Genomic DNA, 24,796 nt, shown 5'->3' with positions numbered 1-24,796 from the left:
TTGAAGAACACTTATGCCAATTTTCAAGCACTTCCCATGCTCAGTGATCTCTTCAGTGCTCTAATTCCGTGACAGAGCAGTGGCTGCTGCATTTAATCAAAACAGCCTCCCTGTATTTTCAATTGCTTTTGCATACTTGATTCACAGCACGCATTTGAGGAAGGAATGGTGTGATCCAAGACCTTCCCATTTTTGCAGTTGGCTTACTTTGGACATAGCCAAGTCACTGCCATTTCTGCAGCAACTTCACGAGAAAGGCTGCAACATCACAGATAGCTACATGCAACACCTGATATTCTGAGGGAAAAGTATCATTTTAATGTAACATGTGCTTACTGGATTAGGAGAAAAGATTTTAATTACTTATCTCCCTACTTAGTTTGAATATTATGTTCTACACATAACCGTGAACTTCTATGGCAGGTGAAAGGATGTTAAAGCCATTCTTGTGAAATGCCGTTAACCAAAAGCTTTTTTTTTTTTTTTTTTTTAAATAATTAAATACACCCTTTTACTTGGCTGTAAAACTGATCTCTTTTGCTTGGTGGTAATTCTTCTATGCAGGAAGTTGCTTGCTTTAGCCCATTCCCTGGGTATTTTCTTCCTCATTTTGTTGCCGCTGCCAGGCTGATTTGGGTTTCAGTAACTCTCAAAAACCAGCTGCTGGCTAGGAAAGAAAAAGGCATGAAAGGGTAAACAAGTGATGTTGCAACAAAGTTCCCACCAGCTTTACCAGACACCAAAGATTGCCTTGAAAAAAACAGATTTTTACAAAAACAGGTAACATTCAATTGAGCACTGCCACTCTGAAGATTTTGGAGTGAATATTTTTGAAGGATCTGCTATGATAAGCATCAGCACAGGTAAGTGTCCACCATGCAACATTGCCACCACCAAAACCCACGAGAAGCTTCTGTGACAGCTGATCACACATGGTGTGATGCAACACACTGCCGAGGCATTTTTGGTTCAGGAACCTCACACAACAAAAATACACGTTTCTTATTTACATTCACTTCTCAATTTTTATTCTATTTCTTGCATGGTCTTCAAATACAGTTTTACAGGTCGTTTTTTCTGCTACAGATACTGTTGATCTAAAAACAGATTAATGAAAGTGGCATTCCAACCTTAATGAAAATTCTTAACCATGAAAGATATGTCAACGTATCACTTTACAATCCTAGAATGATGGTATTGGCCTGACATTCCATAGGCTTATACAATTAACTTCTATAATAATAACAAAGTCATACGAAGAGAAAATGTGGCAGTTCCTTAAGAGCCAAGAAATAAGGCCACAAGCATCCTATGCTGTAATGCTATGAATCCAGATAAAATAAGTTGACTCTGGTATCCATGAAGAAACAAACAACAAAAAAAAAAACCTCTCCCACCTGATAAACCAAGGTATCAGCTACTCAACATGCACTCAAAGCTGGATTAAAAACTAGTGGCATTCAGCTCTGACTTACATGAAATCCCATAGCACAACCCCGTACCTCTCTCTAAAAAAAAATGAAATGAACTTGTTGCAACTTAAATATTTTGCTACCGCATTAAAAAATTGTTCACATTCTGCAAAGGAAAAAAAAAATAATCCTGCACGTGACTGTACCGGAAGGCCAACCACAGCATCTCCTTACAGGTTGCAGACAACATTACTGTAGTCTTAATGCCGTTTGTTATAGGCTGCGTAACTTCTCTGCAGATGGAAGCTCATATAAGGAACTGAACTTCCTTTGCGCACCACTGAAATACCCCAGGAAACTTCAAAAGGAAGATTAAGACAGCTGATGGCAGCAGGTGAAAGAAGCAAGGTACTGCGAGGTGCATACCGTTGGCCAATCACATGTCTTGGACACTGGGACTTCTGTGAAATGCTCATTTCACAAATGACACAACTACCTCGCTACCAGATCCCATACCATGTTGATTTTTATCACATAGCCAAACATGTCAGACCTGGATAAAAACATTAAATTCTTGGAACATTTAAAAGTAGGTAACCATTTAAATAATGTGTAAAAATGTGCTTATTGTGGCATTTCTCATAGAAAAGTTATCTGATACAAATGTGCAGGACTTGAAGACCCTGATTTAGTCAAACTAGTACGAACAGGCTTTGAAACATGGTGACTGTTCCAAGGATAAATCCCAGCTGTGGGCCAGCTCTCTCCCTCTCACCATCTTCCATCCACAATTCTGTACTAATGCCACCAAAATTGACAGGTTCAGCAGACCACCCTGTGAATTGCTGTTTCAGTCCCAGAAAGATGACAGCCTCGAGCAGCGGCAGCCTTGCGGGGAACAAACTGACATCTGAAGGAAGGATCCGTTGGGATCAGCACCCCTTACCCAAGATGGTCAGTTTCTAGCCCTGGACACGAGGCACAGTGTAAAAAGAAAAGTAAAACAGGTCAGTGCTGAGGACAAATTCGCTCTCCATTGTGGTTTTGTTATTCAAAAGTGCCATCTTGGACCTATACCTTTTCACTTTTTAAAAGAAAAAGTTACAAAAACTGGTAAACAAAAAGTTAGTCAGCATACAGCTAAGTTTATATACACTGAAATTTACAAGTTTGTCATTAAGTGACTTCTGCCACAGACCACTGCACATTTGTCCCTAACAAAGCACAAAGCTTGAACCAATGGTCATTAGAAGTGACAATGGGTCATTGCTTTATCAACAAGCATAAAGATAGTCAAAAACAGAACTGTAGCTACTTATCTTTAAATTTGCTGATTGACACAAGTAATCCCTCCCATTTCCGCAACTTCCAGTTGCATCCTACTCTACAACAGAAACAAAACTGCATCTTTACAGGTACTTCTGATAGAGACCACTTCTGATGCTTGAATGCAGAGAACTGTTGTCGACCACAACGCCGATTGAGAGGGATTCCTCCGAGAAGCTATAGCCCATGCAAGATTCCTTGGCACTTCACACACGACCAGGAGAGGACAAGGTTTCTCTTTGTTAAAACAGTGTTTTCAGCAGCATTATCCCCTTCCAACAAATCATAGTCTGCACGTGTGATGGGTGATTTTCGCATAGCCCCCTCTACCAAGCTGGCTTATTGCTGGCTTTGTGCAGCTAGACCATATGAAGATCCCCACCACTACCTGCCCAGCTGTTAAGGGACTACAGTACTGGAACAGTTCACTGTCAAGCGCTTCACAGGCTTCTCCCAAGGATAACAACATCCTTTGGAAATCCTTCCATTTTAGCAATTTCAAAACAACCCAGCTTGCTGTAAAATTCCAGGATTCTTTTATCATCTGGTCTCACTTCACAAAAAGCCCCACGGGAGCCTGAAGAGGGAAGACAGACAAAACAGTAAGGGAGAATTATCGTAAAAAGCACAGACATCAAGTATTATTAGAGCCCCCACCTAGTTTGACATTTAAACCCAATAAAAATCACTGATCCATTTCCATATGCAGCACAGTGCCCCCAAAGAGACCAGATTTATGGCAATGTAGCTGACCATTATTCCCCAAAGGGACTGCGTAGTGCAGGTATCCTGTTGGTTTGGACAAACCACCTCCCTCTGAACATCTTATTTCACACAAAAGCATCCTGAAACCCTAACATTGACTGAGAAAAGAGCACTACAGGACGGTACCAAATAGCACAGAAGACCTGTGAACCTCAGGTGTGCAGTGAGGCAGATGGCCAAGAACTTCTCCATATCGAAGGTTTTGGTAATCATTCACCACGGCACACTGCCACAAATAAGCACCATTGCCAGCAGAGGAGATATATTTGTGTATTGTTCAAGATGCAACAAAACGTGCTTTCATTGCCAAATTGCTCCCTCAGTTCTTCCTATCTTCTAATTTGCAGGATAACAGCTAAGGCAAAAAGCTGCCTCTTACTGAAGACAGAGGCATAAGTTAACTATCCAAAAGTCTTTTATAATGAGTTACCTAAATCCAGAGTGCCAACTATGTTAAGAATCCAGTCTCAGGCTGAGATTAACAGCATATTAGTGTAATGATCCCAAATTTGTCCTGCATCCCACAACTAACATGTAATTAGGAAGCAAGCAATCCTGAGTGCAATAAGCTTACCATTAGCCTTTAGAGAAGAGAGCAGGCAGGCCATCATACTTTTGGCCACGCTTGGATCTGTCACTTTTTTGTGGATATCAATCTTTATCAATGATGGGAAGTTGGCAAGGAATGATTCCGGCAACACTTCCTGCTCTTCATGGAAGCTTAGCATTATTTTCTGAAAAGAATATGGGAAACAGACATTCATTATTCAGCTTTTCATTTTCATTTGGCTTTAAGGAAAGCTGTTTTGCTCAGTGAGTACACCTCTAAATCAGCACACTTTTCAGCTACACCTGATAGTCTACCTGATGGCTAGTTTTAAGTGCCCTATCCTCCTTCCACACATATTCATTGGCTCACAGCAGCACAGAACCATCTCTAAGGCCTATGCAATTATTTACACTGTCTGCCCCAACAAAGACAAATTTGTTTCTAGCTTTATCACTGAAGGATACTGTTAATCACTAAAGGCTCCAAAATTGCCCTGAAAGGTTTTTGAGAGCATGACATCAGATAACATGGGAACTGAACAGTTGCATGAGGCAAAACAAAAGTAGACAAAGCCAAAATGAAACACACTCATTTTCCCTGCTGGTTACTGAATTTTAAAATCTTTAGGGAACATTGGCTAAAGTAAAAAAAATCTACCTAACTTTGTTTCTCATGGAATTAAAAGCTGCTGTCGTAAAAGCCAGAATTAAGGCTTCGTCACACGAGGACTCATAACATTAGTAACTTATGTGCATTTTTTTTTTTTTCAGATCAAGTTTAAATACATTCCCCTTGATTCAACACACTGCAATGTAGAAGAATAAAGTCAGGAAACTTATAAACTGCAGAATTAGCACCACTTCAACAACTGTAGTTGAGCAATTACACTTTCTAGTCATACCCAACTCAAGAACAGTGACATTTGGAAAGAACACCATTTGCTGCAAGTTTGTTGTTGGTGTTTTTGTTTGTTTAAAAAAAAAAAAAAACAAAACTACTTCCCTTTCTCCTTTATTGAACATACATGTAAGTAGTGGCTGATTTTCACAATAGGGTTAGTTGTTTTTTTTTTTTAAGTGAATGAATGAAAGGGCAACTCCTAATTCTTACGCTATCAGCATTTTGTCATTGACTGCGAGTTCATCCCAAAGCTTGCAAGGGAAAGAAAGGCTAAGAAGTGATGTTTCTGTGCCTGCTTCTGCTACAGCTTTGTCCAGACTTCCTTCAGCATGCAAATAAGGAGCATTTCTGAACATTAAGCAGATTTCTTTTCTTGAAAAGAATGCATCAACTAGAATTTTCATGATTTCTGACAGTTCAGTAACCTTACTTCCTAATTTCTTCCAAAACCAATTCAACATATCGATCTTTAGCACTTGCTATATGCAAGATGTCATTTTTACATGCACTGTTTACAGCTATCACAACCACCTCATGGATTTTAACATCAAGAACTAGATTGCTCTTTCATTTTGTTTCCATACTTAAACTAATGTGACTCTCAGGCCTTGGCCCTGCTTATAGAATGCAGAAACTGATACCCCATACTGCTGGAGAATACATGTGATCCTTTATTTTCAAATATGTAGTCTTTTATAAGCTAAGATTCCTTCCTGGTTTGAAAGTTCCTTTCACTCTGCACTTCCCAAATTCTACCATATACCTATTGCAGCCATTTCTACTGAAGTACACCTCATGGGCACATTACAGCACACAAGTATATCTGACTTGTAGTTAGTAATACCAGCGTCACAGATACCAGACACCATGCTCAAAGACTACAGAAAGATATCAAAATTGAATTGCACAACATGTAAAATAAATGGAAAGGCCTGCCTCTGAAAGAAAGATGAGCACAATTCAGCACACAATTCTTATCTCATGGGTTATACCAACCTCTGCCTCAGACAGCTCCTTGTCACTATTTGGTTTAGTATATTTTTCTTGCATGAAAGGGATCCAAGACATTTTGCATTTTTTAATGAAAGGAGTCACATCGACTGTTCCCAAAGCATAGCCACATATGCCATCCTCATCTTCCAAGACGAAGCAGTAATCCAGGCTGAGAGTGAGTAGACCTCCCACTAACCTGCAGAAAGCATCCAAATTCAGTCAGTCAGAAGATGAATTTGAACAGGTATGCTGTTCAGATACTCTGGAGGAAACTCTGGGGTCATCCAAAAAAGCGACACAGTCCTCCAGCAATGCAATTAAGCTTCTACAATGCATTAATTAGCAGACTGATACACTGTCAAAACTCAGCAACGAGCAGCAGCAGCTCAGGATCCCACAATTTAATTCTTTACATACTGCTCTTTTGACTCACCAGACAAACTTTCTTCATGTTGTGTGTCATTTTATCTGCTGCTATTACCTCCCTGTTCTTTTTGTTTTTTGAGACCTGTTACACATCATCTTGTAACTATCTTCCTGTCACTCACGGAGCAGCCTCTATAAAAGAGTTCCATCTAAAATAATCACTCGAGACAGTAAAAATATTCAAAGTATCTTGAGCTACAGAATGAGTAGAAATGAGCTATAATGCTTTTTAAAAAACCTTCATCTCACTTGTCATTGTTTTAAAATGGCAATGCAGGCAAGTAATAAAATGTATTTCAGAAAAAAACTTCAGGTTGCTGACTGGTAGATTGGTCCTCAAAAAGAATTTTAAATTTTTTGAAGAACCACGAACCAAACGAGGCTGCAAAACATACCAAAGGGTAACCACAGACTACAGACAGGCACGATATACTTTCACAAAATCTGAAGCAATATGATATTATGATGCACACGTTTCAGAATAGAGGTCTCTGCTCAATCTTCTTTCTAACAGCTCACAGCAGGTGACTGGAGCATAAACCGGCACATAAGTGATAGAAGTATCTTTCAGAAACTAAAACTTCAATTTCTTAAGGACTACGGAGTGCAGATTTTTCTTTTTTTGAATCAGAAGAGGTTTTTGTTCTACATACACATGCATACTTCTTAAAATTCAAATTAAATTCGGTGTCAGGACTTCACCCTTCAGAAACACTTCTGTCAGGTTGTTCATTTCTAATACGTACTTGTCTCCAATTAAGTCTGGCAAACTATGGAAAGGTTGATCAGCTCCATCAGCATACATTTCTCTGCAGATCTTATATACAGATGCCTAAGAGGAGAGAGCAGATGATTTTAAGTCACTGAACTCAAAGGATAACAATTTTGTTTTAGAGATTTCATTAAGAGCTCTATTGTAAACTAGTACTGACAGAAATACAGGTTATACAGAACAGGAGTGCACATCAATAAGAAAGGACTGATTTTTAATTATTTTTTTCCTCCTTCAAAGTTAACTCAAAGTTGCCTATCAAAAACACTGTGGTTAAGTTCAATGGCAGGGAAAGAAAAGCTGGGGATCAACTTCCTCCATGTTGCTACAGCAGGAGATTAATCCTGAGTATTAGTTACCATTCAGTGCACATCACAATACCGTTGATTAAAAAAATTGCTTTTCAAGATCTTCAAGGTTTCAGTGCAATAAATTTAACCATTGAAGGACAGGTGCATCCTGATGGACTTCTTCAATTTATAAAGCTTTTAGCTGAATCTCTTCAAAAGGGAAAACTTGAATCAGTCACGTTTTATATAAGAAAAGCCACACATTTCACATTTTTACAGAAGTAGCTTAAGTACAGTCCTGAATTAAGGTATTGAAAAGGACCACTTTGCTGCCCATGAACAGTACAGGACAGAGCTAGACGAAAGCTAGCAGACAAAAGACAAGTCTTCATACGATAGCTCAGTCTGTCTGATGGGCTTCAAAGTCAGGATTCAATTAGGCTGGGGCAAACAACCTAGACAGTTATGTTTCAAATTAAACATGTTTCATTTCAAGGTAGCTGCAAAAGCAAAGTTTAAGCCACATTAATCTTTACATTGTTTAAATTATATTCATAAAGGGTGCTGACTTGCCCCATCAATTTAAAGTATTCATGTTGAGACAGTATGAATGAAGCCGCATTACAGATTTGTTGAGGGACATGGGGGGAAAAAAACTCTTGTAATCGAAGATTAATACAAAATTCCTGTTTCAAAAATCAAATGCTCCAAGACAGACTTAATTAAAAATCCTTTCAAAAATCGGTTAGAAAAGTCTGAATAATAGCTGAAATAACACACTTTCACAACTACACTTTGAGATGCAGTATCAACTCAAAGTTCTGCCTACGTAGCTCTGAAAACACCAGGAATTACCAGAATGATTACTAAGTGAGCAGGTATACACACCCACCTCTACAGTTAAGTCACTGCGTGTGTTCCCACAGCAACAGTTCCACTACTAGCAGGGAATAATTTTAACTTACTGTTCAGAAATAAGTAAGGCATCACATAAAAAAAAAAAAGGGATGGGTATGGTGGGAGACTGGGAATCAAGCTGTGGGTATAGCTGTACTGTTGTACAGCTGGCTGCTGAATGGTAGGCAAGTCACTTAACCTCCATTTTCCTGTGAGCCTGCATTTATTTGTGCAAGATATCAGTATATCTGTTTCGTTACAGGCTGAAGGGACTCAGTAGGAACCAGCATTAAATGTATCAGTAACAACAATAAGAGCCAAAAGCAGTTACCTCATCTTTAGGAAAGTAGGGTCTTATGGTGTACACCTTGGAAGTAGGCGTTAACGGAGGTGGTTGAAAAAAGAGGTCATTTGCCCCATCAATAGGTAGCAAACGCTGTGAAAACAAAATACTTGATATAAGTGTATGAACACCAACAACCCATCGCTCTTGGGCGTGCACTGCAGACTCCCAAATTAACATTTGCTACTTGCAGGCACCCCAGAAGAAGGTGGGGTTGGTAGGCTTTACAAATGCAAAGACCTTACTTGAATAGGAAATATCCAATTGGTGTTTTAAAATATGCAATTCAAACAGCATATTAAGAGTCTGTTAATCTTATCTACTTTAAAATACTTTTACCAATCATATCTACACTATCTCTGCACAGGAACATAGAATGTCAGGAGGAAAGGTTTGGTCTGAAGAGGGTTAACTGGCCAGAGGAGACGCTTTATCCCAAAAGCAATGCGCTGATTCAATTTGCTGCGCGCAGAGCACCTGTGAAGGGGGAAAAGTATAGCACCTGAAAAATCCATGAACAAATTCGAACATGGCATAAACAGATTTTTGAGCATTTGCCAATTGAAATCTTTCCAACAAAAGGCGTTACAGCTTTATTTAGAGAGGAGCCAAAATTTGCGTCACTATCCCTTTTTTTGCTCATGGAATTCCCATTGGCAGACAAGCATGCGCGCATTGTGCAATTGCGGGCGCAGATAAAAATGCTGTGCGACCTGCAAAGAAACAATGTGAAATGTACAACTAAAGCCGCTGCGCTTCGCATGCGCGTGGGACAGGCAGCATCTCCTTGAGAAATTACTGTAGAAAGGGGAGGAAAATTATTTTAAACCAAGCTGTAAGGCTAATGGGCTTTGGACCAGAAAGCCTTCGGCAGACCAATCCTTCCAGACCTCTGATGTGCAACAAAAGGTTTCTCATAAAACAAAGAAAATGTCATTCAGTTGTGAAGTCATATTGATACCTGGAACTCTCCTGCTAGACCACCTCTAAAGGCCCAGGGTTCTTGGTCTCCACTTAAGAACTGTGCTGAAGATTGACTACGACACCCTGTTGAGATCAGATCCAAGCGGAGAATGTTACGAGAAGGGGGATTTCCTGGGTGTCTTACATGTGCAAAAAACTAACACACTTGTGGAAAAAGCTCTCTAACTGAGCTATAGTCCAGGGGTTTGGTAGAGGCTGTAATAATGTATAATTTATACAGATTTTGTGCTCATGCACTACATGCAGCTTTTGATGTTATGTAACAGACTAGTTTTAAGAACTAGTTTTTAATAACACATCTCATTCCGGACCAGAAAGCACAAGAATGGTGCTACATACAATCGCACCACCTCACCAGGCTTTTTGTACATTCTTTTGTTTGCCCATTCGTGGCAGAAATGTTTCGTTTCCAAAAAGAGAACATCTTGGAAGCTGCTTGTCTCAAAAACTAATGCTGTAAATTTTAGCAGCTGAAGACCAAATAAAATCCCATTATCACAGCCCCTTGAAAGAAATGGACCTTTCTGAAGTCACATTTTAGTAATTATTGTTTCTAATCTTGTCAGAAAACTAGGACCGGCAATATGTGCAGTCTGGAACAGCTCGGACAGCCAGGACAATTGTATGAAACAGCATTCTTCAAAGAGACTAAACATATTTACATAATCCTGGCCACACCTTCACAATGCTGTTGGCAAGTTAAAAAAACTAAGCTGTGAGTTAATTCCAGTTACCACTATTTAAACTAGTACATCCTGTTTGCCATAGATAATACTAGCTCTGCTTTTTCAGCCTCTTGTTTTTTTGCCTTCAAGCATATCAAGAGGAACCAGGGTCCCTGTTGAACAACCAGCCACAGCAGGCCCATTAAAAAGTGCTCAGCATTAGTTTACACTTTTTTTTTTTTTTTTTTAGTAAAAGAAGCTTCCACTAGCTGTTTGACTTTTAATACTGTTCCACTAGCAAGGCACCACAGCCTTCGATGGCCATCGTAAATGACAACTCTGCTGGGGGACTTAAAAGATGTGCAGTATCTCGAATGGGAATTACCTGCCTAATTTTCTGACAAGATGAGCAGCGCAAATACTCTTTTCCTTTTGTAGACAGCAGTTTAACTCCTGTTCAAGTAACAGTCCTAGATCAGTACAGACAAGTGTGTTGTGCTAGTCAGAGAGTCCCAAAGTGTGCCAAGTTTGACGTTTATGAGAGTTTAGGAATATGAATACAAACTACCCTAAGGATGGACAAATATCAGAAGTGATCCAAAAATCAGAATTTGATTTTAGTCTGTTCCCACATTTTAGAGTTCTCACATAAAAGAATTCCCTTCACAAGGGAATTTAGTCAATAACTTGGAAGACAGTATCTGTCTCTCCTTTGAGACTACAACTTAACTAGCACTTCCAATTATTACAGTAAGGAGCTGCGTGAATGAAGAGCTGTATAAATGAAAAACATAGTTAATGCCTTAGTCGCTGCGCAAATGTGACTTCAGTTCATGCCTATCACATATCTAATCTATCTGAGCTGCCTCACAGACAAAACCTTTCCATTTTAATTAATTAATGACGACGCGCTGCGAACATCTGGCGCTGTCCATCCAATAGCAGAAGATACTTGTGCTGAGGATTCTCCCATCTGTACACAATGGGGAAGAAGACAATAGAAGTCATTAGTAATCCATAGTACTGTACAGCCACACTAATTTAAGGGACTGAATGCTAGCTGGACTTGGGAGGAGAGGTGAAAAATGAATGTTCAGTGGACCATTAAGCACACCATTGTGAAAACTAATTTGTTTGGATTTGGCACGTACTTCGCTCCGTATGTACTCATATTAATGATAAAATGCAAGTTAAAGACAAAAATACCTCCTCTCACAGAAGCATTATTTAACTGTCTATTTAACAGTATGCATCAAAAACTCTTAAATTTAATTTTTCAACTCTCTAATGCCGGTTTCAGTACTGCAAAGGGCAGTGCCAAAGTTAAGAGCTGGTATTTACAGAGTTAGCTTAAGGCAAACTATTCCAAGTATCTGATGCATTTAAGACTTGAATCCAACTTTACAGGGACACGGAATAACAGAAGTTATTTCAGCCAAAATTCTGAAATGCAAGTAATAAGTTGGGCTCTCAATCTTTATAAAGACAGCAGTGATTCTTGTGTCCTCTGAAGCTTTGGTCTAGAGTTTTAAACAGATTAGGTTGTCAAAAGAAGAGTATTCTTCATAGGTGAAGGTCAACATACAGCAAGAATAGTGAAGTTGGGGGAGTTGTGTTACACTGGTCTTAAGAATACATACCCGCTAAAGGCAGAGATGTTAATTTACTGGCTTCCCTTCCAAGATAGTTTTCTTCTCTGTACTTTGCCTAAGGCAGTTCTAAAAGCTCATTTTCTTTCTCAATTAATCAACCACAAGTACAGAGATCAGATATTTAATAAGCACAAAACTAATGAAATTGTTGAGTTGGAACTGACTTGATGACTTAATATCTCTACTCTGTTCCTATTTAAACTTCTCAGCATTTAAGAGTATGACTTAACGACAATCCAAACACTAGGACTGGACCAAGGTTGTGTAATGGTTAACCACTGTGAGTTGTTGTTTTTTTTTTGACAGCTACAAGAAGTGTGACATAAGACCATCAGCTTTGCTGCCTGCTGTGTATGTCAAGCAAGTCCACAGCATATTCCTTACAGGTGGATTGGAACCTGAAAGTGAAATGAGGTCACTAAAATTACCCAGGCCATGCTGGTGCTATCTGCCAACTCAGGATCCCCCAAAAAATTTTTCAGAAAAAAAAAAAGCGCATTTAAAAATCAGTTTAAGTTTCAGACTAAATCGGTCTAGAGAGCTCCACAGTTTCCACCCTCTGCAAAAAAAAATAAAAAAAGGCAATTTGGAAAGTGTTTAAAGGAAGCTATTTTGCACCAGAATAGCCTTACGCTAAAGCTCGCATGCGCACAGGGCTGGGAGGATCGGCTTCCTCTTGGCCAGGCCCACTGAAAGGTCGCTTCTGCAATTGTTCCTTTGAAGACAGCAGTAATGTCACCGCGACAGAGCAAGCAGCAGGTGGCTGATGTGGTCACATTTCGTAGCGTCATTTCCAATCATATACCAGGATACCCAGGGAGTTGCGTGGCATAGTCCAGTGTGCATTCAGTCAAGAGTAAGTTAAAGTCAACACTTACGTGTCAGATGAGATTCAAGTTTCATTAGCCCAAGAAGAAAATCAAGGTCTCCAATCTTAAGCATCCAGCAGACTTCACTTTAATACCAAAGCAAATTCACAGCATCGTTGCTTCAAATAGCGAGACAGGAAAACCTTTAAAACAGGGTCAAACCAGACCCCATGTTCAAGAAAACACATCTGCATAACACTTTGTTTTCCCCGTGGGCTAATTAAAAACACAAAAAAAAGATATGCTATCTGGGATTATAGTGGCTCCCAATGCACCTACCTAACCACTGCACAAAAGATTTCACCATTGACATAATACTCTTGATATCCCAGACGTAGGAGTACATGTCATACAGGATTGTCCTGTTGGCACAATTGGAGAGGCGAGTGAACATTCCCATCACCAAGCTGCACATCTCTTCAAACTTAGCTGCTCGGTTACGCCATTCTTCTATCTATGGATGGAGGCAAAAGATCCACAAGATCAAACACGGCTTTGTCTACATATGAAGGATGACTATGCAATTCGCTAATTTTGTTCTATCAGCAAAAATATCACACCACATGTGACTCGCAGGTATTCTCTACTGCTGTTAGAAGTGAAGCCAGTACAGGGATCACTGTCCAAATGCAGACACAGAGCTGCCTTCAGTGCTACACCACTTAAAACAGTTACTGTGACCTGTGGTTAGTTACACACTACCCTTCAGCTTCTAGGAAACAGAACATCCATTTCCATTGCAGACAACAGACAATATTGCTCAGGATTTTGATTTAAAAGGAGAGAAACAAGATTAGGTGACACTCACTTTTTCAGCATCCTTTCCTTTGCAATTAACACTGACAACACTGCTATTTGCTCTGAGCCACTGGAATTCTCTCAGCATCTGTGCACCTTTGGGCCCATGCTCGTAAGGGAGATAAAACAAGTCAGCGAGAAGCTGCAAGTCCTCTAAAGTCACTGGTTCTACCGTGTAGAGAGGCTTTTCGTTTGGCCCAGGCACAAACTGGTCTTTGTTAATCTGTTCATCAGTCTGCATAGGGGCAATGTCACTACCAGAGTCTTCCTGCATAGACATCTCTGGGGACTTGGATTCAGCTATGCTCTCCTTATCAGTATCCATTGGCTTCAACTCCTCTGCCATCTTTGCTTCAGCAATATCTGTCAAAATCTGATTAGCATTCTTGTCTGCGTCATCTTGTTTTTCCACAACCATGTCCATTGGCTCCTCATCAGATTGCTTCTTCTCTTCCTCTTTTACCAAAGCTGGTGACTCGCTGCTCAGCGCTGCCCCCTGACTCATGATGGGTTCTTGGTAAACTGTGGTAACCACAGTTGCTGCATTTAAAGAGGATGGTGCCACCAGAGGCCCTACATCCCCTACAGTAGTTTTAGCTCCACTGTGGGCCACTTGCCTACCTGAGAATAAGAAGAAACAAGTTTAAAGTTTTCAGTATCTGCCAACTACCATTCAAAACAGCAACTTCTGCAAATCATGGATGGTTCTGCTGTCGCAGCATCCAATCAGTGCAGCTCCCTTCTGGCACTTTGCCTATTGGCTTCTGTCACTGTAATTCTAACTACAGACTTCGCATTTTGGCAAGCTCCCCCTTCAGATAACCACTAAGCAAAGATAAGGAGGAGGGGAAAAAAGTTACAAAAAATAGTTAATGTGTACTGCTAGCATCAATTCTGACTACGACAGAATAAAAAGCTTTTGAAGTTAACTTTTTTCCTCTGTATCAACTGGCCTGATGTTTCTATTTCTATAGAGAATAGACTTCAAAATAAAAGGATGCTTAAGTACTCCAATCACAAAAACATCTTTAACCTAGGGAAATGAAGATACTGAAGGCTCAGCTCGAAAAGGTCTTGGGCAACCTGTTCTGGCCAACCCTGCTTGAGCAGAGGATTTGGACTATGTGATTTTAAGAGGTATCGTCCCAAGCAACTCCATGAATGCAAAAGAAAATGACACCTTGACTACCACTCCTCATTCCATGTTTTTGCTGCAGTTGAGATTTAGAAAGCTCTGAAACACTACAGCAGCTGAAAAGGATAATTTGATAGAGTAGAGATGGAAATCAGATGTTCTTCCAGCTCTACCATGAGTTATCAGAGAAGGGCACTCTGATGACCCAAAACCTATGTTTGAGAGAAACAGATTTTACCTCAGATACCAAGCTCCCATTGCTACAAGAAAAAAAAAAAAGGTGTACAATGCTGGAAGGAACCCAAGTGGTTTCTAGAGACAGAAACTCAAATAAACAAAGCCAGCTCAAAGCAACAGGGAGAACGTGGACTCTTCTGGGGCAGTACTATTGTTTACAGTCATCTGTAATACTCTCTTCAAAAAAAAGCTACTCGATTTTCTGAGGTCCCATGGAAGTCTAGTAACAACTGAGACCAACAAGATCCAAACTCGTCCCTGTCTTGTATCAGAAATGTCAGAGGATCATACTTGATTGGTACTTCAGCTGATCAATTGGGCCACTACAGGCACACTGCAGAATGTAAGCCGTCTGTCTGTATTAAGGTTTCCCCACTAAGTAAGGTAGTAAATACAACTGAAAAGTATACAGATTGCTGCCATCTGTAAAATAGTTTTAATCTAAATACACGAACTGGTCATTTAATGACATTTTTCTACCAGAATGATACTAAAATCAAACTCACTGCTGTATTGTTGAGGTACCCCAAATTCCTGTAGCCATTCCGTTAAGGCCAGCTTCAGGGCCATTTGTGGGCTGTAGAGAACATCTGTTTCAATGTCTTCATCACTCCCCTCATTTTCCAGTTTAATCTGGATAGAAACCGTACTGTCTTCCGTATCAGCTACGGATAGAAGTGTATAAAAAAAAAAAAACGTTAACATGCGAAGTTTATTTAAAATACACGTAAAAAGATGTTAGAAAAGTCACTTAAGAGCTCTCAAACAGCCTTACTTCACAAGGAAGGACAAGGAATTACATCCCACTAAGACAAAATAGAAAACTACGGTCACCTCCGTCAGCCCAGGAACAGGATACAGAAATTAGTCATTCTGGCATCCAGTTTCTCTTTTAATCCGATCTGTTTCTATTACAATGAAATAAAACCCATGGTCACTTCTGTCAAATTTAAGCTACTATCATTGCTTTTATTGATTTCCTGAGAAGCATCCGTAGCACATTATAAAAAGCACTCAGTAAACAATCTGGATGCTTGCTATTTTTCAGGCAACCATCATCCTTCACTTACAGTATAGAAAACGCTATCTTAAAAAGAGACAGCCAGTAAGAAAGGGCTAGAATAATCAAAAATCAGTATGATGTATATGGTTAAACATATGCTGCAGCAGGAAGTTATGCATACTTACTCATTACCACATCTTTCCTCACTCCATTCATGTTAGACTTGTACCAGGTTGCAAGCGTGTGAATAGCAACGTAATTGGCTTCAAATTCACAGTTTGGATTGGTCAAAACTCCCTTTAGTCGAGGGATGAGCTCGGTTGACCGACCTTTGTAAGGTCCAAGAAAAAGCCTCTTTTGATCATAATCGTTAGCATGAATGTTATCCCAGATAACTGGTGCTCTCCTGATGATCTTAGAAACTTCTTCAATGGACTCTACTGGAATGTCTTTGGATACAACTTTCGGACCTAAGAGTGAAACAGGATGATCAATCAGCAGGATTTGCATATACACCTCCCACCCTGCGTAGATGGACAGCAGGTGGCTTTTTGCTGGGTTGGTTTCTTTGTTTTTAAGACTTATGGTAACACCAACTCTGAATTTAAGACAAATAACCCAGTTACTTTTACCTGTCCATAACACGTCGATGCCAGGGAGCAACTTTTCTCCTACAGTCCGTAAATACGGAGACTGGGCGACATTTGGGTAACAAAAAGTTCCGCAGTACTCTGCAAAGGAAAAGAGAACATCACTTATCAGTAAGGTGCACACGTGTGACTATACACTATCACATGAGAAGTGAAGCCTCAATAAAATCCCCAAAGCCCAACAAGTCTAGATAGAAAGGAGATTATAAATGATACACAGCAAAAACATCAGAAAGTAAAAAATTGCTCAACTATCAAAATTAGGGAAAAAAATAAGTGCATGTTACTGCAGACAACATGCAAGAGAATTAGAAACCACAAGACTGATTACAAAGTGCAAATAAACTTTTAAAAAATAGAACGTGACTTGTTCAAAGAGGAAATCTGCAACAGAACCAAAGTATCACAGGCAAGGAGATAAAGTAATTACATGGCTACTGAACTGAATTTGCCTTCCAATAACCTGTGCCACCAAACCTAGTAATATTGTCACCCTTACAATAAGATATTCTTATAGGTGTTAGATGAAGCTTAAAATCTGAAAAAAAAGTAAAAGCAGTGATCAGACCTGAGAGTCATCTGATATTTCAGACACAAAAAAAAACAAATCAGTAATGAGTAAAAGCAGGTAATCTTACTAAAACTTGGTACCAGTGAAAGAAGCAAATAAATCAGAGAATATCTGAGTTAGAAGGAATTCACAAGAATCACTTAGTCCAACTCAGAGGTCCCCAAAGGGCCGTTGTCCAAACACTGCTTGAACTCCAGCAGGCTCGGTGCCATGTGCTGTATCTCTATTTTTAAAAAATTCTCAAACTAATAGCTATCCCAAACGAAAAAGGAAACAGACTGCTACATGCCAATTAGAAGTGTAAGTTTAACCTTGTTTTTGGTTCAAACTTACTGAACCATTCTATCAAGCCGCCCTCTTTGCTTGGCAATAAGCTTTTCAGAGATGTGCAGATTTGGAAAAACCTCCACATATATTTGAACCACTTCAACCTTTCTTTAGAGGTCCATTTCTTCATATGACCCCAAAATAATCCTTAAAGCAGTGATGAAATGTTAAACCAGCTTTTCTAACAGTCAGATAACAGGCCCCCTCCTTTACGCCTGAATGAATTCATCTCGTTTTACCTGTAGGACAGAAAAGGAATGTGTCCGGTTCTCCTAGATATTGAAAAATTTCATTTGTTATTGAGACTTGAGCATGAGCAAAGGAACTGAAAACTTCTTTGTCTGCTGCACACATGTTGTGATCAATATCATCAAACAGCAGTGCAAAAGATCTGCAGCCAAACTGGGAAACCTAATATAAGAGACAAGAGTAAAAGCTTATTAAAAGAAACAAAAACAAACTATAGACTTTTGAAATCTAATCTGAATTTACAAGAGCATAAAACATTTAAAAAATAGAAAAAACATTTGAGGAATTATTCTTCAGTTTATAAACTTGTACAAAGGAAAAGATACAGGAACGGGGGAGAAAAGGCAGGAGAGACAAGACAGGCTTTGTTAACTGTTTACAATGAACGCCTGTCTCTGATCCACCGCTCCGCTTTTCTCAACGTCTCTGAAGACTTGCAATCTGTTCCAGTTTTTACAATCTAAGCTGATCTCACTGAACAGACAGCTGGAAAAGAGCAAACTAACTCCGTAACAGCATTCGGACAAAGGAGAAGAGTTAATTACGAGAACAAAGCATATATACATGTCAGGTCTACCTCTGAAGGATTTATTGTGGACAAGAGTTCTTGCTTTGTAAATGCGTCTTAGCTTTGAGGTCCTAAAAATATTCTGAAGACAACGTCCCCAGAACAGCTTTCAGAATCTGATAAAAGACTTTATTTTCAATCTAGATGATCAATGGTCATTTCTGCAACATAACCCAAACGCACCCATTCAAATTGTTCACTAGGGCACCCGAACTAATGCTAGTGCTGAAAACATCAAAGCAGCTAGGAAAAACGTGCAAGAGCAAGTAAGGCACCGAGGTTTTCAAATGAAGCAGCAGTGTAACTGCAGTAAGCGTGTGTGTCATTTACCTGGTCCAGCTTGCGTTTCAATGTGGATACCTCTTTGGGATTTGAGAAAGTGATGTCAAGTCCAGGCGAGATTGCATAAATGAACTCTATTTCATGTTCTCGTGCAGCTGCTATTAGGGTCATTAGCTGCTCTGAAAATCAAATTCCAATATTTCAGAGGTATGCTCCAATAACCAAATCTCAATTATATGTAAATTTTAAAGTGCGGAAGCCAGTGTTACTGCAGTAAAAATAAATCAAGGCATTTGCTGAAATTCCTGAAAACTAACACAGTAAAGAGTGCCAAAGTACTTAAGAGTTCACAGAAATGATACCAAAAGGAACAGAACTGACCCAGTGTTATTTTCCACATTAATTTTTTAAAAGATATTATAAAAATTCTCTTGATCTCAATGTTGTGTGACAAATATGGATGCAGTCTGTTTCTACGGCGTGCACGCCAACAGTTCTAGAACCATTACTCATTTTTTCTACTTCTGTCATGCATACTAAGAGACAATCCAATGCAGTAATATCACCCTGCATGACGCTAGTTCACATGCTATTCCCTTGACTGAAGCTTGGTACACATGAAAAGGGCTTTCTTAATATCACAGGGCAGAACTAGCTGTTTTAGGAAAAAAAATTAATCTTCCATGCAATAAATGGAAAGAATTAGTTATAGAGCATTTAACAATATTGTTATTGGAAGCTATCTTGTGGTACCCCCTAAATTTCTGTAGTGATTCAAAGTGGTATCCAAGGATTATTTAATTTCGAGTGGGTATCTTTTTTCCCCTCACCCAAGGACAACGATAATCCCACAAGAAAAAAATACCACTGTAGATCCTGTAAAAGCCAGGGGTGGATAAAAAGCCTCACAGCACCTTTTACACAGATCTTTTATGTTCTGACTAGCCAGAAGCTGCTTTTCTAACCGGTACTCTCTTCACTGAGACAAGAACATAATGAATCACATAGAAGGCCATACTATTCTCTCAATCTTTTTAGTTTCTGAAGCAAATAATTCTGTTTCATAATATGGCCCAGATGATCAAGAGCCAGAGGAACAATTCTAAGCAACCTTTTCCTGAAAAAAAGGTAAATTTACTGAGACAAAGCCTGAAAAGCAGTTTTAGGACTCATCTGTGGAGTCACAGTTAAAAGAAGCAAATCCATGCTTCTAACATAACTCCATTAAATACAGCTGCAGGGTACTGAGAACAGGTCTCAGCTCACTTTTGGAACTGGCTACCGTGATTAAATGCACAAGCGTATGCAGCAGTGACCAATTCATTAAAAACAATCTACGTATCAAAAGTGCAGAGGGGAAATAAAAGTAATTACCCGCTTCCTCCACAGAGTACATTTCTCGCCAGAACATCCTGTGCTTGTAGTCATCCTTTGGAGCATACAAGTATGTATTTAGTCCCCACTTCTGAAGTCTAAGAACAGAGGATAAGAGCCTTAATTGAGAGAGCAATCTACAAGTTCAGAAATCTTATGTTTTATTCAATTTAATTATCAGGCCTTTTTTTTTTTTTTCCTCTTCACTGAATATTGTGCTATAAGATCAAATCACATTTTTATGAACCCTGCATACACCTGGTATCTGATAAATGCAATTAGCAAGATAGGAAGGTGAATACCCCGGAATAGGCACTACGTAAAAGGTTGCTCTAGGTTAGGCCTGAAGAGAATTGTTGTTCCAAGTGGAAGATCATGATTATATTATACTGGAATGTGCTGCAGCGAGAAGAAGCATGACTTGCCTTCTAAAAAGTTCTTTCCTCTGCTCCATAACCCAAGGTCTTCCATAAAATCCTAGAGGAAATAAGATTAAAGTTATCCGGTTAGATGTTAGATAATGCCTGCTCTGTGAAATATTCTATTACAACCATCTTCTTCTCTGCCAATAAGCTACTTCTGAACACTCATCAAAAAGCTTCCCCAAGCAAAAACAAAAATCTAGCTCCACAGCATTAGGAAAGTGTAATAAACTAAGCTGATCTAAATTTAAAATGCAATTATAACATATTTAATTTCTTATGATTCAAGGCCTGATAGTTTTGGGCATGGAAGCAATTAATTTTCAGAATCCAAGCTGTATTCCTGAGCAGATGCCCTTCACAAGTCAAGTCAGCATTATTTCAGGGGCGGACTGAGCAGTCAGAACCTAATTAAGCTATCACTCCAGACACCTATAAGGTAATTTGATTATAACAAATACTGGAAATATTTACCAGCTCAAAAACACTCAGCTGTTGATACAGATTAGGATTCTAAATACAAACACATAGTATACAAATGCATACTGAGGTAGATAAGTAATTTAAAATGTGCAAGAGCCAATAAAATGCTTAGGTTTTCATTCTTTTTATTCAGATTAACAGGCTTCTTGTCAAAATTAACTCTGATGTTGATATTTTTACTTCCCAAATGCCCACATCTTCACAAGCTAACAATGTCTTTGAACAATCATATAAAAACACCTACACAAGTAATTTTAGAATATTCTATCTTCACAGTCATGTATTTCTACAAATATTTTAATGGATTCTGGTTTAAATTCCTTCCATTCTAGAAACATAACACTTTAAAAAGCACTCTCAATCTATTTTTGTTCAAGTAAATTCACTTAGACCTCTGTGCAAACAGTCCCATCACAAGTGGGCACTTCAAAACAAAGCTTTGGCTTGGCAGCCTGTGCAAAGACCCAAGATTAAAATAACACTGAAATTTAATAAGCTCTTATTTCCAAACACGAATGATGAATGATGTTCCTAATACACAGAGCTCACAAGTTCCCACAGAACATCAGTTCAAAAGGTAGATATCTTCATTTTCAGAGCTATTCACCACTGTAAATATATATATATCTGCTCTTAACAAGGCCAAAAATGCCCTCCTACGGCCTGAATGCAACTGAAGCATTTTCTATGTCTTAAGTATTTCATTTACCTAAGTGACCAACACTCACTTTAAGAAGCTTAAAGCAGGCTCAAGTTTTAAAAATTAGCCTCCCAGAAAGTGAACTTAGGCTAATTGGCACCACAAAGTGGCAAGGCTAACTAGTGCTTCTCACTGACACTGCTAGGTGACAAACCAAGGGCAATTAAACAGAGCAACAAACAAGAGAGCAGTTGCAATGCGTAAGAGACTCCAAAATCATTTCACCCAGAACAAATTTCTTGTTTTCACTCGTTATCTAATTCTTACTAATGCTGCCCCGAGGAAGCTCAACAATCCACAAACGGAAAGCATTACTGCGATATCTAGTCAGCACCGCCCACATCTCATAACTCGTGCACAACAATTTGTCTTCCTTACGATGCTATTGTTTCACACCTAGTAAATTGAAGTAGAGCAGAAGCCTCCTATAAAACAAAACGAGACAAAAAGAACACACCAAAACCTGGTTCAATAGGAGGCTGAGGAGAACAAGTTAATCAGAACTGATACAGTTCTTCCGTCTGTCACCACATCTCTTACATTACTGATGTCACCAGCTGATGACAATCCTGGGACGCTTCTACCTAAAATCGACCTCTTTTGTATTGATCCCTCAAGACCGCATGGCAGGGTCATACAAAGGCAACAGATCACGTCAAACACTTGATCCCAGGTGCCACGCTCTCCATTATTAAAAGCTAGGATCTCTTGGAGGCTGAGCACCATGGCTTTGCATCCAGGACTCTCTTAAATCCTATTACTCCCAGAACGGTGCACTGGACGCATTACAAGTTCTTCCCACTCTTGGACTGCACACCCAGTATCCTTGCCTGATATCTCCCTTATTTCCTGCCCCCCACGTCCCTTGCAAGAAAAACATGCAGGCTCTCCAGCTCACTGCTTTAATTAACACAGACAAGAGACATGGTGTAACTGCTGCACCGTGTCCAAGTGTGTATCCTCACTCCTGAAGTTAATCCCTGCTTTCTCTGAACCCTGTAATTTTCCTGCGTCACTAAAGAGACCATTATTTTTCACCCACTACTGTTTACCTCATTCACCGCAACTGCTTCTTTTGTTTTTAAAATCCCTTAATCCTTTTTTCTGTACACATTTTTAAGGTTAAACGGAAAGCTCCTGGCTAGCACTAGACTGCTTCAGTGGGCAGGGGCCATTTTCTCGCTTTGTTTTACAGCGTAGCCAAGAACACCTCTGTTTACAGCAGCTGCACCAAAACACATGCAAAGGAGGTCTACAAGGTAATTAAGACAACAAAAGGATGGTTATGATACACACAGCTGCTTTGACACATTCCCGGATGAACGTGTGATACCACGGTCAAGGTATACTGGCAGGAATGTGAGAAACCACCCTGCCACAATCTATATCCTTGTTTTTTGTTGCCTATCTCCAAAGCATCTTTCTTTAAGGAAAGAAGTTTAATATCTAGGCCGAGGAATTTCTCTCCATGCTGACTGTATTTAAGCTCTAACAATGCTAAAAACTAAAGGCATTAACTGGGCCTAGCACGCTCTGCACGAGGACATTTGCTAGAGCCAAATGGCCTTCTCTTTTTAAGATATGAACAAAAGGCATTCTGCAAGCAGTGCAGATACTGACTTTGATAAACTGCCTGCTTCACACTCTATTCCATCTGTTAATCATTTTGGTCTCCTGCTGGAGATTCATTATAGGTACAAAAATAATAGCAGTCGGCAGGAATTCAGAGCTATTCCAAGCCAACATTTACGTAGGGAGCAAACCATTTTTCTTGCTGGCTTTCAAATATCTACCTTAACCAACCTGCCAGAAACACACGTATATTCTGTAATTACTGAGAAACAGAATAAGTCCCTTTATTGCGAAGCTTCTAGAACAATTTAAACCTCTTAATAACGCCCCTATGCCAGCATACAGAACAAGCACCGTTGTGCAGCACAATTAAAGCGTTACGCTGCATTACTGCGGAGAACAGGGAGCGCTTAATATTAATTCCAGAGCAGATGTCTCTGTGATCACCTATTCCCTTTGCAGGAAACTGAACGCGAGCCTCTGGCGTGCAGGAAGAGCATGCAGAGCTGCGATAACCGCACGGCAGCTCCTCTCTCCCTCCTTCTTCCCCCTTTAACACACCAAGCGAGCAGCGGCCGTGCCCCAGCCCCCCAGCCAGGCCTGCCCTCGCCCCTCCGAGGGCTCTCCCTGCCAGCGAGCGGCTCCCAGCCCCAGCCGCCCCGGGGCCAGCAGCAGCAGCAGCAGCCGCCCCGCCCGGCAGCCGCGGCTCCTCCCCGCCCCAAAGCCCTCTCTAGCGGCCAAAACCCGCGCACCACGGGGCGGAGGCGGCGGGGGAAGGAGGAGGAGGTGGAGGAGGGGAGGGGGAGGGGAGCAGCCCCTCCGTCCCTCACCTTCCACGACGCCGCAGAGGAAGCGGCGGGAGCCCAGCGCCGTCTCCGTCTCGGTGTCGGTCTCCTCGCCCCCCTGTACCGGCCCCACAGCAGCGGCAGCGGCGGCTCCCGGCGGCTCTAAGGCAGCTCCGGGCACCGCGGCCGGGTTGGGGCTGCCCTGGGGCTCCTCCAGCGCCGCCTGCCCGTCCTTCTGCACCATCCTGCCGCCCGCCGCCAGCACCCCCGCTCTCTGGGCCGGGCCTGGCCGGGCCCCTTTGTCTCCGCCGCCGCCCCGGAGGCCGCCGCTTCCTGTTTACGGGGCCCTGCGCCTGCGCGGGGAGCCGGCCCCGACCGCTCCGCTCCGCGAAGAGGCCCCCACCGGCACGGAGCGTCCCGCCGCGGCCTAAAGCCCCCCGCCGCGCTGCCGGCCCCGTGCGGCCCGAGCGGCGCCGAGAGACTGAGGGCGGGCGGGCGGCGCGGCGGGAGTTACCTCACGGACTGAGGGGGGGGCGCGCATCGCGCATGCGCGGAGAGGTGCGCGGCGCGCACCGCGCATGCTCAGAAGGCCGGTGGGGGGAGGGGGGAGGTGGGGGGAGCTCGCGGCGCACGCGCGCGGGGAAGGCGGGGGCGCGGTGCGCATGCGCGGAGTGCCCCTCCGGGAGGGGGGAGGAGGCGGCGGGGCAGCACGCAGGTGCGGGGAGGGGGAGCGCGCATGCGCGGTCGGCTTTGTGTAGGGAAGCGGCGCGGAGGGGGGAGGCGGGGTGGGTGGGGC

General features: G+C 41.2%; 1 protein-coding gene across 1 annotated transcript; it reads right to left on the bottom strand.

Annotated features, from left to right (window-relative positions):
• Positions 1 to 1,002: 1,002 nt before the first annotated feature.
• On the bottom strand, positions 1,003 to 24,458 carry OGA (O-GlcNAcase). The gene is made up of 16 exons (XM_032190866.1): positions 24,046 to 24,458; positions 20,464 to 20,515; positions 20,039 to 20,136; positions 18,713 to 18,843; positions 17,805 to 17,976; positions 16,650 to 16,748; positions 16,203 to 16,487; positions 15,521 to 15,679; positions 13,653 to 14,263; positions 13,124 to 13,298; positions 9,636 to 9,721; positions 8,663 to 8,767; positions 7,119 to 7,204; positions 5,950 to 6,142; positions 4,078 to 4,237; positions 1,003 to 3,315 (listed from the first exon to the last, which is right to left on the bottom strand). Exons 1-16 carry the CDS (start codon positions 24,242 to 24,244, stop codon positions 3,179 to 3,181), a joined length of 2,748 nt encoding a protein of 915 aa, XP_032046757.1. The 5' UTR covers positions 24,245 to 24,458; the 3' UTR covers positions 1,003 to 3,178.
• Positions 24,459 to 24,796: the final 338 nt, after the last annotated feature.

This window comes from Aythya fuligula, chromosome 7 (assembly GCF_009819795.1).
Source record: "Aythya fuligula isolate bAytFul2 chromosome 7, bAytFul2.pri, whole genome shotgun sequence".
In the NCBI taxonomy this organism is placed as follows: domain Eukaryota; kingdom Metazoa; phylum Chordata; class Aves; order Anseriformes; family Anatidae; genus Aythya; species Aythya fuligula.
The sequence above is the reverse complement of the archived record's forward strand: the minus strand, read 5'-3'. Positions and strand labels throughout refer to the sequence as shown.

Excerpts from the sequence above, each read along its gene's own strand:
- OGA (XM_032190866.1), bottom strand. The coding sequence starts at position 24,244 with ATGGTGCAGAAGGACGGGCAGGCGGCGCTGGAGGAGCCCCAGGGCAGC. Across the intron at positions 20,516-24,045 it reads CCTCTGCGGCGTCGTGGAAG|GATTTTATGGAAGACCTTGG; the intron begins GTGAGGGACGGA and ends TATTTCCTCTAG. Across the intron at positions 4,238-5,949 it reads AGGAGCTGTCTGAGGCAGAG|AAAATAATGCTAAGCTTCCA; the intron begins GTTGGTATAACC and ends TATTCTTTTCAG.